This window comes from Manacus candei, unplaced genomic scaffold (assembly GCF_025592945.1).
Source record: "Manacus candei isolate 608988 ecotype Guabito, Panama unplaced genomic scaffold, ASM2559294v1 h1tg000049l, whole genome shotgun sequence".
In the NCBI taxonomy this organism is placed as follows: domain Eukaryota; kingdom Metazoa; phylum Chordata; class Aves; order Passeriformes; family Pipridae; genus Manacus; species Manacus candei.
This window is the reverse complement of record NW_026138097.1, coordinates 11,995,680-12,014,162: the sequence shown is the minus strand read 5'-3', so window position 1 is coordinate 12,014,162 and position 18,483 is coordinate 11,995,680. Positions and strand designations below refer to the sequence as shown.

The 18,483-nt window shown below is 34.7% G+C and overlaps 1 protein-coding gene across 2 annotated transcripts in view; it reads left to right on the top strand.

Moving 5' to 3' along the window:
* The window catches only part of DTNBP1 (dystrobrevin binding protein 1), a 68,998-nt gene that overhangs the window by 17,940 nt on the left and 32,575 nt on the right, over positions 1-18,483 (top strand). For both annotated transcript variants that reach the window (XM_051799221.1, XM_051799220.1), the window contains exon 7: positions 11,555-11,577. In XM_051799221.1, coding sequence (XP_051655181.1) covers positions 11,555-11,577 — 23 coding nt within the window. The remainder of the gene's footprint in view (positions 1-11,554; positions 11,578-18,483) is intronic.

Genomic DNA, 18,483 nt, shown 5'->3' with positions numbered 1-18,483 from the left:
TTCAACTTAGACCAAGCAGTATGTGTGAAAATTCAGAACTTCCAAATTATGAGCTTCATGTTTACCTAAGAGATAAAGTAGCAAGAGAAAAATATTGAGCTTAAATAAACTGTTAACTGTCTTGATTTCGTTACTGACAATGCCAAAAATAACCCAAAGAAGAAGAAAAACAGTATTATGTCCATTATATAAATGAGGAAATGAGTTGAAGCAATTTGTCAAAGACGGTGTCTGACAACCTATGTTAGGGAGTGGTGGGTAGATGCAGATGTTGACTAACATGGGGATAACCAAGTTCCTTGATCTGTCCAGCCAGGTGACCTCCTGTTAGCCAGGGAAAGCACCTTGGCACCCTCTTTGCTTCTCTTGATTGTGGAAGCAAGTTTGATTGATGTGGTATGGTCAGAACAACTGTTTTGGTTTAACAGTTCTAATGGGGCTGTGATGATCAAGGGCAGGACTGCTCCAGACAACATTGGTTGCATTGTGTACAGCTTATCTGCTTTCCTCTTTCTTGACCCTCCTTTTGCCATTCTTGTAGGTCGTCTGGTTTTGGGGGGGTTTTTTTGGTTGTTCTTTTTTTTTTTTTAATCTCTGTTTCTTTCCAAATAATCAATTCACCCCCGATTACTTTTTTCCCTCTTGGTCCTCATTTATTATCTAGGGAATTTTAGCCTTCTGTGGCATTACAGATCCAGTCACTGAAGTAGTGCTGGTGTTGCAAGTTCTGCATCCCAAAAAGTCTCAAAAACCTGAAAGTTCCCTCTTCAGTTTTCTGTGGAATTTGACTGTTTCTCACCCAACTCCCCTTTAAACATCTGAGAAATCCAGTCGTCCCTCATGGTGCTATTTGTAGCTTTTGTCAGCATCTTATTATGTTATCTGTCACATCTAGCAACTTCTTATGTCATGTCCTTTAGTTTTTCACATCCTGTTCAGTTAGCTTAACCTAGACCAGAGCTTGGCAGTGGTCTGTAATTTTCCTGAAGCCTGGATTTTCCCTTTCCCAAGTCAGGGCAACACCATATTCTCTCTCCAGGAAGAGTCTCACGAGCAGTTAGTATGTCTGAATATTCACTTGTTCAAACCTACTGAAGTAATTAAATATTTAATATTAATAACTTCAAAAATATAAATATATTCTATATAAATTATATATGTGTATTTCTATAGATATGTATCTGTATAAATATCTAAATATTTAATCAAATGACACAAATTTTAAATGCGTGGAAAGCAACAGATTTGTATCTCTAAAATAATATTTCTAAAGTTTTCTGAGGGTTTTTTGTTTTCTCTGCCATCTTTGCTCCCTCTCCCCCAGCCTCTGCTTTCAACATCAAAATAAAGTGTTAAACTATTGCCTGCTCTGCTTAACAGCATCTAATCAGTTTTATAAATAGAATGCTAAGCAAGCTACTTAGTGTAATTATAAGCTGATTACATTTGGTCAGATCTAGACAAAACAGGAAAAATACAGGTAATTTCTGGTTGATCATTACCCCTGTATTTATTTAGGTAAGAAATTAACTGCTAGCTCATTACTAGAAGGACACTTGCTAATGTAGATACTTGAAGAACCAACAGCCAGTTAACATGAGTGTGATTTGTTATTGTGTGTTTGGAACTCATATCCTGTCTTCCTCTCCTTGATACTTGGGTTTTTACTAGGATACCAACTGAAATAATCAATGAGGTGAGTTCAGGAGTCTATGCTCTTTCTTTAGCACAAGAGTTATTTTCAGGGAGTGAGTGGTTTTGTGCTTAAAAAAAAGCATTTAATGTGTTTTGACAATATAGGGATGAAAACTATGATGAATATGAACTCTAGAACCTGTGGTTATTTTAAGCATGTAATAGAAAGTAATTTTATTATGAAGTCACTGTAGAGCTTAGACTAAAAGCTTGTGTATTTTAAGTCTTTTGAAAAAATTCTATGTGAAAGGTTTAGAAAAAGGTGCTTTAGGTCAACATTAAACCTATGAAACACAGCTTGTGGTAACTATGGGAACTTATTTTCAGAAACAGGTCTCCCTGTAAAACAGAGCAACTTTATTTCAGTTCAGACAGATCATTTTTTTCCCATTTGTCATTGTGTTGAGTATGAGTTTCAAAGTAGATTCATCAATCCAAGGTGTTTTCCAACTTATATTAAAGCCTAGTGTTTGGGGGGGATTAGTTGTTTCTCGTGTACTTATCTCTGGATTTTTAATATTCTCTTTTTTGTGTGTTTAAATCCATTGATCAGGGTACCAGTATTGTTATATGAAGTCTATATTCCACTCTTGTTTTCTCTAGTTTGTCTTGCTGCAATTGTTTGCATGCATGGTAGCATTAAACCATGTTGTTTTGTTTCCTGTCTTAATCAAGCACAAGTCTTCTTCCTTTTCCTTCATTCTTCTACTGAGGATATTCTGTTTCTGGTTGCAGAAAACTCTCTGTATCCTTTCAATCCCCTGTGGCAATTCTTGCTTTCCCAAGTGCACTATTGGAAGCTCACTTCTGTGTCGTTTTTTCATGTGCACCTATGATGTGCACCTATAATGCAACCCATAATGGCAGGGTTATGGTGTAAGGTGAAATGTTTCTGTCCTGAAGCTTTTATTAACATTGATATCCATTTCAGAGGGATCACAGTTTTTTTGAAAAGTAGAAATTCCAACTGCAGCATTTTGTAGGACTACTTTGGGAATAGCAAAAAGTCCTTGTCACTGGAAATGAGTGAATAAATTTTACTGTGTGTCATTTGGCTTAAAACATAGTTGTCTGAATGTTAATTTTTTTAAGATGTCTTGTTTAAGAAGCCGTTCTTTTCAGTATTTGTCAGCTTTGAGAACTGACATAGAAGGAAAATAAATGTAGAAATCTAAAATCCAGAGTCTGAAATATACCCTGATACTAGAGCATACTTCAAGAGATGAATGTTTAGCAATATTGCAAACCCTACTGGGACTATTATTTTTTTCTTTCTGGTGAGATCTAAAGAAATGCTTTACTTGAAGAGAAAATGTGTTCTTAAAACATATATTTATTTCTATTTTTTTTTATTTTAAAGGCTTATTTGTTGTCAAATAATGTGTTACCCCAAGCTTTGGTAATTAATGCAGTAGGTGAGGAGTTGGACAGATTGTCATAATTCTTGTAAGGTGCCATCATTGCCATGCCATGACGGTGCTTTAATGCTTCAGGGGAGAAGAATGTTTGATTTACTTTCTCATTCAGAAGGGTATAAAATGTATGGCACATTAGAGATGTGTGTGAGAAAATGTCTTAGTTACTGTTGTTTTCTTCTATAGATTTTATCCCTCTTTTTAAATAAAGGTTGTTGGACTGAGATATGATGCCTTGTCTTAGACCTAACCAAAATAAATTTGAAAAATAAATACAAAAAAACTTGTTCAGACAATTTGGACTGCTCTGCTTCCTGAAAAAGTTCCTTCTAGCTTGGGACAATTAATGGTTATTTGCTCACTAACACACCAAAATAATTTGGAGGGGTTTTTTTTGTTTTTTTAAGAGGGGATTTTTGCTTTCATATATTATCTTTACCTCTGTACCTCTGCACAAAGCTATCTTCTGACATGAAATGTACTGTGAATTATTTCTAAGACCCCAGCTACATGTTTCATAGTTCTCATGAAAATTTTCATCCAAGTAAGGTTTCATGCCGTATTCTTTTTGATCAGTCTTGTACTGGTATAGATTTTCAGCTACGATATCTCTGTGTACCTTGGTACCTAAATAATAATTTTTTGCAAGGTTGGGTGCAGAACTTTCATTATCTTCAGGACAGTTAGTTGTGCATTGGATGACTGGCTTTGAGTTATCATTAGGCGTGCTATAAGTTTCTGTGCTCGAAGCAGAGCTCACATTACCGAGATCTTTTCCGTTCTGCTGTTCATGAGTTTGCGTACAGCACAACCAGTAGCAAGTGTTTTCATGGTGATAACTGGCTGGAATTAATTTTATATCCGTCAGTTGTTGCATTTATTTAGGCAGGCACATGGAATGAAAATTCTTATTGATCCTGAAGAGAAAGGCTTGCACAAGTTTTAGAAAACTTTCCTGGATAATTTTGCTCCCTTTGAGTAGTTTTAGGGCTGTGAAATTTCTTTTGCTTGCAAGAACTCTTGCATCACAGTATTCTGCATACATCAAATCCAAAGGAGTATGCTGTTTCATTATATAGTGAAATTTACTCCCATCAGTGCTTCAAGTATTTGAAAACATTGACCAAGACTGAACACGTAGCAGATTTGAAGATTGTAGGGATTTTGTCAGTTTTTTAATCTTATTTGCAAAGTGTGAATGTACAGTATAATTTCTGTCGCTTTGAAGTTATTTTAATTTTGCCCTTCTTCTTTGTTGGTCTTTTTTTGATGCAGAGAGACAATGACATTGTTGCAAAGAGATTTGATGCATAACTTCTCTTTACAGTTTTCTTTTCTTTTGAATAGGAAGGAATATAAAAGATTTTTCTTCGGCTTTTGTGACCTGTGATTAAAGACTGAATGTTTGTGTTGGATCCTCTGTATCTTACAGCACCTTTTAATAATGTTATCTAGAAACAGTTAAAACATTATGTCAGTCCTGCATAATTTATCTCTACCTTTATGTAGTGCTTGTTAGTGAGCATAATCTGCAAATCCTGTCAAGCTGTTAATACCAGGCATTCTTTGTCCAGACTTACTGTACCAATAATAGGAACAGATGGTTTAGGACTGCCTTAATCATCATTTTATACCCTCCCTCACCTCAAAACTGCATTATTTACGTAAGTAATTAATTAATTGTGGCTAGAGGCAGAAGAACAGGGCGTAGGTGCTTGTCATTACCACACTAAAATTCATCCTCTGCTTTTAAGCACGGTGTTGTGCCTCCTGATAAATTCTTTCTTTGCTAAGAATTATTTTCTGAGATCTTTAATAATGCCTTTCCACTTACATCAAGAAACAATTTATTTAAAAATTGTTAAAAAATTCATTAAATGCATTTATTGACTACGCTTCTGTGAGGGAGATTTTAAATTCCCATATCAAAGGGATGTGTTGAGGATGTCTGAAAAGGTACAAGTTGTAACTTCTGGAACAGTTGCATTTGTGCTGTGTGGAATCACATCCAGCATTTTAAGTAAAGAGTGCATATGGGGTTACAGGCTCTTTTTAGTTATTTGTTTTTGTGGACTTGTGTTGTATGATATGTCACTTAGTGATTAAAGCTTGGCCAGTTTTTAAATACTGTAATTTTTCTCCTTTTTAATGCTTGGAAATTGATGGCCAAGTTAAGAGGTGGTCTGCATTTTCTTGTGTGGATGTTTACCAAAAACAGGTTTTCAGGAACCCTTTTTCTTTCTAGGAAAGATAGGTGGAGTTGGCAGCAGAGGTAGCTTTTGATGGTAGAATTGTTTGTGCCTTCTCTTAAACTTCAGCTTCCCCTACATTCTTTATAGTTTCTCAAATTTTTTTTGAGCTTGTAGTTGTTTATAGTTTGTCCCAGATTTCTTTTTCAAATTTCAGCTTAAACTTTGATTCCTAAAATTTTGGTTGTATGATAAAAATAAATAAACTGTGTTGATACATTTATCTTTTAGTGATCCAGTGACATTGCATACTAAAACATTAAAAAAATAAAATTTAAAAACTGTCCTTTTTTTTTGATAGCAAGAGGATGAAAGCAAAAACGTAAAAACTGGGTCCTGTGCAAAATCTTAGATCTGAAAGTATAAGCTTTTAGAGGGAGCTAAGCATTAATTCCACATTTCAGATTCCAGTTTGGAGTGGTTCCAATGCTAGATGACCTGTATCAGCCTCTTAGCAGAAGATGAAACTTGTATTTAATGATTTCATTTCTACCATTTTCTTCTGGTTTTAATAACATCTCCCTCATTTTTACTGTTCTTTTGAATGATAGTGCCTGAAAGATGACCCCCAATGTTCTTCGTCAATATCAATATTTGTTTCTTTTTTCATGAAACATCCAAAGAAAAATACTTTCAATCTACCCTGAAACTGCTGAGTGTATTAGAGTACTATTTGTTTTTAGTTGTATTTATTAGCTTGCTTGCCAGCTGCTAATGGTTGCAATTTCTGTTACTAAAATTTGCTTCAATCCATGTTCTGGATTGAAGTTGATGTGGAAGTTTTGCTGGAAGACCTGGAAAGACGTCAGCTACATTTGTATCTGTGCAGGGCCAGGAGTTGGACTTCATGCTTGTGGGTCCCTTCCAGCTCAGCGTATTCTGAATTCTGTGATTCTGTATCTGCATGAATATGGAAGCAAAACAGTCTCCACTGCAACATCATTTAAAGTGTTAGTTCTTTGCTCTTTTTTACTGGATAAAATTTCACAATTGATGGTGAAGAATCCTGACCTGTCTTCAGTGTTTCTTCAGATTAATAGAAACCTTTGCCTGCTGCTTAATTCCAACAGTCTTTTAGTAGTAGTTTTAGTTTTTATTGATTTTTCAATACTTAAAGGCTTTCCATTATTTCAATCTCAAATGTATTTCAAAGTAGTAGTTGACCTCAATATCTGAAAAGGGTGCTTGAGGAATCTTGTGTGGAAGGAAAACAGTTTTGTATCATTGTCACGAGTGCTAATACTAAGTACAAAAAAACCCAGTACTTGAATTATTTCTGTGTACTGTGCAAGTGACGTAAGTTTTGAGTTCTGAGGTTTTTGACTTTTACCTCTACTGACATCCAGAGGAAAGTCCCAGAGGAAAGATCTCATGGCTTTTTAGCTTACTAAAGCTTGAGTCAGGCAATGGAAGGAATTTATTTTTCTTTGTTGTATCATTTTGAAGGCTTAACTGTACCAGACAAGCAGGTGAAATGCAGCATTTCTCATGTTTTATTTTGGATCTTGTTAGGTGCCATAAATATTTTTCAATTAATTTGTACACGAGCATCTATACTTTCTTTAAATGTATTTTTTGTAAATAGTATTTACAACTCAACATTTATTAACATGTTTTATTGCAAAATCTTTCAAATTTAGTCCTCAATTTTTACCATTCATATTGAGATTGTCTTTTGTTTATGTATGAGTCTAGTAGTTAGAATTTATTGACTGTTACTTTTAGAGGCAGTGTTATAAAATTGTTCCTGACATTCATTTATGACTTTGTTGCTTTCTTATCTGCCTACTCTCTTCTTGAATATAAAATACAAAACTGTCAATTCTGGCTGCTGGCATCTGTGTAAAGCATGTGGTGTTTCTGTGGTCTTCTAGGTATTTAACTGAAAACTCTGATGTTTTGTTACATTTAGGAAATTGATCTTAGTGTTACAGCAAGATACAGTAGAACCTGAAAATGTGTTCTTACTTTTGTTGAACAAACTAAATTCCCATTGATTTCAGTGACTAAAAGCAGGATGGTTTTGCCTCTTCTCCTCCCATATTCTTCTTGCTGGATTTATTTTTGTACATCAGTGATAACCAGTATAGTCTTCCTAGTGTCCATTTCTTCTGCTCAGGATGAGCGAAGTTGTTCCAACACTTCAATGAAAAGCCTGAGGGGAATGGGAGGGTAACTGGAAATTTGTATTTCCCTTCTAACTTTTCTAACTGGTCATGCCAGTTGCTCTGTGGGACTAGTTATATATTGTAAACAGTTTGTTTTACCTGTTGTCTCCAAAATTATATTTTCTCACCGCAAACCCTGAATCTCAACTTTTTTATAAATGAAGAAGTTGAGACCGCTGTCAGCATGATCATCAGAACATTCCAGGTGACTTAAAAACTGGTAACTGAGTTTGAGGGGTATAGAATTTCACAGAGTATATGTGCTCCCCTCCCCCCTTTATTTTATGGAAACAAGCAACTGGAAAGGCAGAAGATTAAAATTATTGCCTATGTGTAGCCATAGGGTTTTCATGGACAAAACTTCAGTGTCAGTGGAGCCTGTATCGCCTCTTGCCTCACAGGAAAGAAGCTGGGATTCGTAAGTTGCACTGCATACAGAGCAAGATTACTTTTGAAGTGCCTTCATGCCTTTATAGTCTGATTATTTTAGATTTTAGCCAGTTATTTTAGCCTTTTTTCTTGTTCAGAGATACTGAACTTAATCTTTCAATGACAAGAACTACTTACATTATAATGTAACTGTTAATTCAATCCTTTCTTCTCAAAACTTACTGTTAACTGTAAAAAAGTAAAACGTATTCTTATTTGTGTAACTATCCGGATTTGTTGTCACTAACCTAAAATTTAGTAGCTGAAGTAAAAGAGCATAGTAGTAGGTTGTACTGATTAGTGTTAGACTCAGCATGGGAACTCCTTTAATCCCGGACAGATGCTGAGAAGCCCACATTGGGCTTCAAGAGTCTTCATGTGTAGCCAGGCCAGGGGCAAGGCAGGCGTGTGTCTTTTTTCTAATAATAATGCAAAGAATTATCTCATCCGTCTCTGAAGTGCATGAATTATTTCTTTTTTGATGAAAACTCTGTAAAATCCAGGAGCATTTCTCTATTGAAAGTTTTCAGTTGCCTTAATCTAGTTGGCCAGTGGGGTAGAGGGAAAAGCTAACCTTTTGCTGTCGAAAAAATGTATAGGGTATTGCACCTGTGAGCTGAAGCAGTTGACAGAAGTCTTCTGTTGTGATGATTCATTGTTCTGCAGTTTTGTCTTCTAGTACAATATTGTTAGTAAGCTATCCATCAAAGGCTGAGCTCTGCTGATGTAACTCTTGTATGAAGCTGATGTGAAAAATTATCTCAAAGAATGAACAATTTAAAGAGCAGCAAATACAAAAAAAAATGTGCAGTAAATAGCATCAAAGCTAGTGATTTAATGTGGCAAGATCTAAAATACTAAGAGACAGCAGTCCTAGCTAATCATCCAGGCTACTTCCAAAGCAAGTTTTCCCTCCTGCTTGCCTTTTAACCTCACTTTGAAGGTGACTTTTCCAAAACTGTTTTCAGTTTAATCTTTTTCATTTTAATTACTCAGACTAACTGCTGTTTCTTTACATTGTCTGTGTTCCAAATATGTAGTTTGCTTCTTAATGTGTTTGATGTATTCTGCAAATGATTTTTTTTGTCTCTAGACTCTTAGAGAAGACATAGAAGGTATCTTCTTTCTGACAGTTTATCAATAAATTAAAAAAAAATTATTTACTTATAATGGGGAGAAGGATAATACTTTGTAATACATTTTTTCTGTACATCTGTCTAGAACTTCTTACACGTCTGGAAAATGTACTGATAAACTATTAAGCCATTTGTTTTTCCAATATCATTATGAGTCATAGTTTCCTTTGCACTTTTGAGTTTAGTGTCATGTTCTTACCCAAGGTGATGATAAATAAGATTTTAGGATTAAAATTTTAAAACTTCAAGCTTTGGGTAACTCGACTTAATAAATTTAAAAAAAAAAATCCTCCATGTTGCTGATGCAGAATATATTTTCAATAAGCATGTATTTTAGTATATATTTCTAAATGTATGTTTTATTAAAAGTGTTATGAGAAACCGCAAGATGTGATTGATTCAATTCATGCTGCCTAAAATATAGGCTCATCAGTCTTTGGGTCTGAAATGGTATGAGGATACTAGGAAACGCAGATCCTTAAATTTCAAATCTGTGTTTTTACTGCATGCTAATCATAGATATTTTAAATTTTTCTGGGGTATGTGTTGGAAAAAAAAAAATTGCCAGATATTCATTTCCAACTTTCTTAATGAATGGCAATTATGTATATAAGATGCCAGCATCTTAATGCATCAACCCTAAAAATATTGATGGAGTTTGAAAAGGGAAGTTCTGGGGCTTTAGGCAAAATCAGTGACTGTCACTTGGTTACTGTGCTACCGTCTTGTTTGCTAGCCTATTTGAACACAATGACAGTAATTGTTTTGTCTTCCCTTTTGTAGACAAGTGACATAAGATCTCCTGATTTTAAGTGCAAGTAGTGTAGTTTTTTTTCCCCTCTTACTTTCACAAGATGTTTCCTCAGTATGGTTTGGTTTCAGTCTGTGGAAAACAACCATTTCCTATGATTGTTGTTTTCTCAACTACTATGCCATTGCTAAAAAATAAGGAATGCAACTTGTGAGAACATATAGGAATTTTGTAATTGGAGTATACAGGGTAGGAAAAATTCATTAGGGTAATGAATTCACAATGTTAATTGTGAATTCACGTTAATTCATTCAATGTTATTTCACCTGCAAATCACTAAGTATTGTGAAGTAGGTTTTCTTTTTCTGGTAAAAAAAGGAAAAACTAGCTTGGGAAAGGGATGCAGGAGAAGCAGGAAAGGAAATAGATGCTCACAGGAAGTTGCAACTAATAGTCTTCTCTAGAGTGAATCACACTAACTTATTTCCTGGTAGAACATGCATTCTCTCAAAAACCTGTATTTAACATTTGGTGACAAAAGCGGGATGTTCACTGAAAATGTGGAGGTAAATGCATTCTCTTACTTCTTATAGAATATTTTGTCCTGCTTAGAAAATAAATTGTTTCAGGTTTGAAACAGTTTTGTCTGTCCTTGATGCAAGAATAAATGCAGAATTGCATCATCTGTTAGGGAGGAGAAGTTATGGTATAGCATATGTATTGTCAAATAGTGCCTCTGGTAGGTGACTCAGTAATAACTGAAGCATGCTTTAGTCTTTGGATAGTGAATAGAATCATTTATCAGAGCAACTGTTAGTTCAGTCTTTTTCTTTAATTTATTTTTCTTGCAGTCACTTTTACTTCCAAATTCAGAATTTAACTAGACATTCTGCAAGGCACAGACTGAAAAGGTGTTTGATGTAAATTAGTGTTTTGTAAGGGAAAGACCAGCATTCTGCCTTAGCTAAGCTATTACGTTGATTCTTCTTCAGCCTCTAGATTCATGATAAATCCTTTTAGCTATGGCAAATGGAGCATTTTGCAATTTCTTGAAAGTAAGAGAAAATATTTCTCTTAGTTTTACAGCTTTTGCATTCACAATTCCATAACTACTAAAAGTAGTATGAAGGCAAAAAAGATACTGTTATTGTTGACTTAATTTCTTAGCTTTCTGGTATGTGAGTACTGTAGGTTATTTGTCATATTCTGTACTTTAAAATCCTCTCCTCTGAGGAATATCACTGTATGTCTCTATTGCCTTTAAAGTGTGTTGTAACTGAGTGAGTGATATTGTCAAATTTTTCTCCTTCAGTGTTGCCAAAATGTTTTTGAATAGCATTGATGAAAATGGGACACTAATCATTATTCACTGTGCTTTAAATTGGCAAAGCTCTGCTAAGCAAAGGATGTTTTAATACCTAAAGCCTTGAAAAGTCTTTGTTATTTTTGAAGCAGTGTATCTAGAAATTATGTGACTAGATATAAATGTGCAATATTTCTATAATTGTGCATGCTTTTAATAGATGGTAGCCTAATTTCTGAACAGGTTGATTTTATTTGCTTTAGATAAACTCATGTAGTAATAGAACCCTTATATGTAATGATAATCAATTTTTTGGGTTTCATCTTTTAATGAGTATTAAAGATTGTAAAATAAATTCTGTAGTAGTTCTAATTATTTTATTGCTATTATTCTGCTCTTCTCCAACAGGAAGGAACTGGAGACCTTCAAAGGTAAATTCTATTTTTATTTTCTACTTCAATGTTTGCAAGTAATTACAGTAATTCTTGTATTAAGTGAAACTAGTAAGGAACTGTTGCACTTCTACATCTTACAGTGTTAATTTTATGTGAACCCAACAGGCTGTTTATTTTTCTGTTTATCTGTTCTTGCTGCTGTTTTCTTTGGAAGAGTCATAAGTGTAGGAAGAACACAGATAGTTTGTTGCCTTATCTAGGTTTCAGAGATTGTCTGCCTAATTCAAGCCTTTCCTATGGTGTTCAATTTTGGAAGCTAAGGGCCTTGTCTTTGACTAGTTGATGTCTTTTCTAGCATGAATATATTTTTGACACATGCCACAACCTGTTACTTTTTTGATTTTTATCTGGCTATTTCTAGGGCATTTTCACAGTATTATGTTATATAATTTTTGTAGTTCAACATGATGATATATACAAATATTTGTCCAAAATATGATGTAATCGCTGGCAACTGTCATGTATTATTGCTTTGTCTGTGGTACATAGATGGAACATATTACCATTTGCAGTAAATCTTAAATTCAGGTTTACTCTACCTACTAATGTTAGTGTTTGATCAGCTTGAGAATTGCCCTCATCTTTTACTTTGGTAGGATGTGACTAGCTTTGTGACTAATCTTTATGCCAGTGAAGTCAGGTACATTGGCGTATGTCAATTAGTTGCCTTTTGAAATTGAAAGGAGTGGAAATTTCTTTCAGCTACATCTTTGCCTTTTCAGTTCATTACTATCTCATCTTTGTGGTGCTAAAAAAAGGAAAATAATAAAGCTACATTAACAGATAAGCAACGCAGATTATGAAAAATGTCACTTTATCTGTAGCTTACCATAAACAACGCTTTTCTTGATTGATTTGACAACTTTCAACACAGACTAGCTCAATGTAAAACCAAAGATAATGCGAAGCTCATTCTGTTCCAAAGCAAGACAACTACTTTGTAGTACCTGATGCTTGTGAGAATAGTGAATCCTGGGTTTTTTGTTTGTATTGTTTAGGTGTTCTAAGTGATATTTTTTTTTCTTTTGAAGCCAGGAGAACAGTTTCCAATGTTATTTGTCTCTTGGCTTCTTGTTATTTTAGTAGAGATTTTAACTTATTTGACAGTAAGTATTTTACAAAGATAATTCTTTTGATGGAAGAGGAAGGTCTTAGTTATGTGCCGACTTTGAAATTTATACCAAACTAAGCAACTGGTTCTATAATGGATACAGAACCATACAGATTTCCAATACTATTGTGAAAGACTTGTCTTGGTAGCCAAGGGAAGGCTAGAAAAATACAGACAGAGTGATAGATGTTTGAAAAGGGGTATTAAACACCTGTCAGCCTATTTTCTGTGGGTTTTTGTACAATGGACAAGCTTGTACCTGACAGAAGAGAGAGGAGTAATAGATAAGAAAATTTGAAGAATGGTCTTGTCGAGCAAGTCTAAATTCTTTCTATAAGATGACAACAAGAAGATTTAAAATAAACAATAGATTCGGTGTTTTGACTTTGGCAACAACTTTCACTGTCTTGCCTGACATTTCCCACAAAATTGAGATTAAACTACTAAAAACCAGGTGCGTGGTTGATTGAACATGCATACTTGCAGGAGATGTTTTTGTGTTTCTGGCTTACTAAGTTGTTCATTCTCAGATCTGATGCTACTTGGCATTTTTGTTAACCTGGATTGAACTAGAAGTGTTCATTAGATTGTTTTCAGTCAGGTTTTTTTTGGCCTTTTGGACCTTACATCAGTGTCAGAGTATCTAGCATCAGCTCATTGGAAACAGAAAGAGTAGGAGATTCCTAATCATGAAGGATTCATGATTACATAGTGACAGATGTTTGGGTTCTACAGCAGCTTTGCCTAATCTAACTGGTGGCTCCTTCTTGTGTTTTCTGTTTTGAGCTTGGGCACTTGATTTGCTTTAGTTTTGGTTGATGAAGCACACTACAATGACTTGGTATATATCTGTAGAAGTCCTGTCACAGAGGAAGGAAAAGGCAGCAGTAAGGTCAGGCAGTGTGTCTAAGTTTAAAATTTAACACAGTAATCTAAAAAGCAAAAGCTTCTGGGGGTATATTACCTAACTCATTTGAAGGTTGTGGTGAGGAAGTATTAGTGCCATTATATGAAGCTTTTATGGTAAGAACTTATCTTGCTCATAACTCTGGTTTGTTGTATTCAGGAAAAGTTGGTTCCAACTGAAATATGTTAAGTAGTTGAGTAGATGGTTCTTTACATTTTTATATTGCAAATATAGACTACATCCTCAAGTCATTTATCTTTGCACAACTGTCCATAGTGTTGTCTTCATCAACATTCCATTCATTAAATACCGAGCTAGGGGTCTAGGAAAGAAGAACTGTTTAAAATACCTTTATATACACTTGCATCTTTCAATGCGTGTGCACTTGGAAGCACTGTACATTAAATTATGTTCTAATGGAAAAAAACAGAAATGCCATTTTTTATAATAGTAACTTGTTATTTGGAAATCTGAATACCATATGTTAAAAAGTAATGGCATCCATATTAAGGGTGGTAAATGTCTTGCATAAAAATATATTTCATAAAGATACAAGTCATTCTATCTGAATATGCAGAAATTAAAATACCACAAAAACATTCCTTAAATATGTTTGCTCTAGAGGTTAAAAGAGGGTTGTATGCACACTTTTCAGTGTCCAGATATAACTCTCACATTCACCAGTGCTGAGTTCTTATGCCTTACTCAGGGTAGAAAGTGAGTTTTACTGGAATGAAGAAATTGAATGGTCTAGTCTAAGGTTCAAAATAGCACAGCACTAAAAACTTGAATTCAGTGATACATCCCATCAGTTACACAATGAATACAGAAAAAATGCTAATTAGATATCGTGACTGACAATGAGAATACAGATCTGACTCGCAAGACAGGTGAGCAGCTTCACAGGCCTCTCAGATCTGTTGTAAAATTTTATTTCCCTGAAGTTTTGTGTATGTATAAATATCAATAGATATAGATACAGAGGTGTAGTCTGTAAACTTGTGAAATCTTCAAATGTCTGTAACCTTATAAACATTTTCATTGCCTTGTATATGCCTAGTATTTACTTATCTTAATATTGAAATAGAATCACCTTTCCCATAACCAAGAAACAGAATTGTTTCTGGTTTCATTTAGAACTTCCCACTCTGTGTGCTAAGGTACAAAGTGGTAATTCATTGACCTTATGAGTATATTCTTTGGGGATACCAGGCATCATCAAGAAAGGGCTTTAACAAGGAATGTATATACCTGTTTGCAACACTGAAAAGTATTGGGAATCCTCTAACACTTGTTGATGTTACTACCTTTAAGGAGAATGAAATAAGTATGTAGTACTATTCTAAGAAATGATTACTTATTTTTGTATTTGTCAGTGGAGATATTCTTTTAGAATTTGTTCATGTCATTTTCACGTTGGTATTGTAGATACCAATTGGCTTTCATTGTGAGAAGTCAATTTTACTTTTCTTCCTCTTGCTTTAAGACTTATTTTTTGCAGACATTCTCCTTTGTTGTTTGCTGTACCCACATTATATAGGGGCAGGACGGACCTCTCCAGTCATTCTTCTTTCAACTGCAGTGGTTTTCTGTTACAATGTAATTGCAATTGATTATTACTTAGTAATCTGTGATGCTGAGAAAGTGAAAGTTATAGGTTTTCCTTTCTTCTGTTTTCCTTTCCTTTCCTTCTGTTAAACATCTCTCTCTTAAGAAGGCAGGGAATGAGTATGTCATGTTATTGTTGATGCTGCTTCAGCACTGGCATTTGTGTACCTGAAGTGTGAGTGTGCACTGGGACAGAACATCTCAAAGTTTGTGCAGTCCATTTATTTTTTTTTTTAGTACTTTATCTTTCAGAGATCTTTGCTGTAAAAGATGATGGGTTTATGAATGAAAACATTGGTATGCCATATGGAGTAGCCTGCAAGTCTCTTCCTAGTGCACATCCATTTCAGTCTTTGGAGAACTGTTTGCAGGAGCAGGCTTATGCTCTGTGCTGTCCTGTCCTGTCTGAGACTTACCAAGTTGCTAAAAAAAGGGGTTCTGTTGTGGATCTTGTTCTTGCAATAATAATTTTAATTGATATTTGTGTAAGTATGTGTATGACTTTAGTATTTGATGAATTGTACTCTTGCATGGTTTAGAAAGGGTGTGTATCATTTTCATTTTACAACTGAGAAACTAGAAATTAGCAAATATGTGGTTATTTTCTCCTGATACTTGAAACCTAGTGCATTTATGACTGCACTGAGATTTGAAATCATTCCACCATCTTTATAGACACATGGTACCATTTTTTAATTTTTTTTTTCTTTTTTGAGTTAACCTTACTTTTGTTCCAGTGCAGCCAGGATTGTTTAGGAAATAGTTACATGATACTGTTAATCTCATAAGAAGATGGAAGGGTGAAGCAGATAATGAGGTAGGTAATCAGCAGTGAGATTGTGAGGGGAAAAAAATAAAAGTTATAAAAGTGGTAGAATTGCACAATGGTAATAACATATGCTCTTGAGCTTACTTCAGAAATAGAAGTTTACTTCTAGTTTCTCTAAATGGGAACTGTATACATGATAGATTTAAAAATTGCTTCTGAAAGTCTCTTTTTATTAAAAGTTTAGGATGCAGTGTTTGAATTAATTTCTAGAAAGAAAACTAAAGCACTAGAGGCCGTTTAGAAATCATCAGCACAGCACTTTTGAACAATGAAAGGTGGCAGAAACTTTGTAAGGGCAAATATGCACATGGCTTTGGCTACTGAGTCATGCATATTTCTAAGCTTTAACAGGATTAGTTTCATTCAAGCTCAGGGAAACAGGTCATATGACCATTTTCAGTACTTCTGTTTACAATACAACAGAATATGTTCTCAGACTTTTGAATCAGAGATCTCTCCCAAACAAGTCCTGATAAGTTTTAAGAGCTTTATCAAAATACTCTTTGAAAAGGTGACCACTGAAGTAAAGAGGTGTTTTTTCTTGCTTTTCCCTTCAAGGTTAAGTCATTGGGTCATATTTGATATGCAGATCTTTTGTCATCCCTGTTCATGCATCTAAGAAGCTTCTGTTGAAATTGCAATTTTCCAGTCCTTTTATCAGGAGCTTAAATATGTTTATATCTAGACTTTAATTTCCTGACTTTCACTGTTCCCTTTAAGAGCACGCAGTATTTGGAGCAGTCTGTTGGCTCCATTTCTTTGTTCTCCTTTTTTTGAAACCTATTCGCTTCAACAAATGGTATGTCAAACTGATTTATTTTTTTCTTCCAGTGTAGGGATCCTCTTCATTGTGCTGTATTCTGATGGCTGTCAAAATAAGAAACTTCTTTCTGCTTTTCATATTGCCTTCCAGATGCGTGGGTAATATGCAACAGGGATCTTTACAGCTCGTGGTTGACAAAGCTCATACGTTCAATGATGGAGCTGTTCTTAAAGTTGAGCTGTAATTTTGAGCATGTAATCCTGTATGTTTCTTCTGAGCAAGAGTAAGATGACATTGTGGTAGAAATTTGTAACAGCTACATGGAGTTTGTTTACTTTAACATTTCTAAATATACTACCCCAGAGCCTGTAACTTAGGAACATCCAAGGAGTTTCATTACTGTGAAGAATTTTTTCTTGACAAGTTGTGTCCATGATCAAGTTGTTTAACAATTCTAATTTAATTGTCATATTTTGTGATTTTTGCATTTCAATGGTTCATTTGAATAGGGGAGGGAGGGTGTCTTTGGTTGTTTGGGTGCGTCTTCCAAAACATGCTGTGGGAGATAGGCAGTGTTTTTGCAAGGAGTGTTTCCTGATAGTTTTAGAATTTATTTAGGTGACCATGTTCCAAAACTTCAGTGTTTAAACCTATATCACAAACAACTCTTATTTTGGCGTACCAGAAAAAAGTTGGGAAACAATTGTTTAATTCTATTGTAATAAAGCTAAGTTGGAATTAAAATTTCAGGTTTATATTCTGATTTCAGGGATTTTCATAATTATTTTGCTATGAGCTGAAAATATTCTGATAGATTTTTATTTAATAATGTGTTTTACTGGCTTCTTTCCCATTCAGGCTATGGGAGGAGAACCTCACAGCTTTGGATGTTCTGTATTGTCTGTGTCAAGAATTGACCGAGACTCCATATATGATAACCATTCTCTTGAGAATGGAAAGATTTGAAACTTGGGCACTTCTAGTCAAACTTTAAGTGAAATGCACTGCTTTAAGTGAAAGTTTAAGTGAAAGTTTAACTGCTTAAGTCTTCCATTATAGTGTAATAGGATGAGACAGATGGAGAAGGAAACCAAGGTGTCCTTATAGCTACCTTGCTTTTGATTTTGCTTTTTGTATTTTCCAGTTTGTAGACTCTTGCATCTGTTTAACTCTCAGGACATATTTTTGAAGTTTCTAGATTTGTATCTAGCTATTTATAACTTCTCTTTTTCCTCAAAGTAGATATGGCCTTCAAGTCAAACCTTTAAAAAAAAAAATTTTTTTTTTAATCCTTGAAATAGAGTAATTTAAGAAACGTTCAGTCTTGGCCTTGCTGGTTTCAGTCTTCCACAGTATTTATTGAATCTTTATAAATCTGGGTGGATATTACCAGCACTGAGATGTATAAGCTTTCAAATTTACATTTCTGTAGCCCACAGGTAGATGGTGCTGATTTGAACACATCTGGTTCTATTTGGCAGAGTTATCAGACTTAATTACGAACTTTCAGAACTTGTTCCATGTGTGAATACATACCCAAGAACAGTGTAAGTTTTCTGTGCAGGCAGAGACTGCATGGGATAAGGCACAAAAGCAATTGCTTGCCTCTTGCTGACCCTGTAAAGAGGACTTCTTTCTCAATTGGCAGTACTATTGCATTGAGC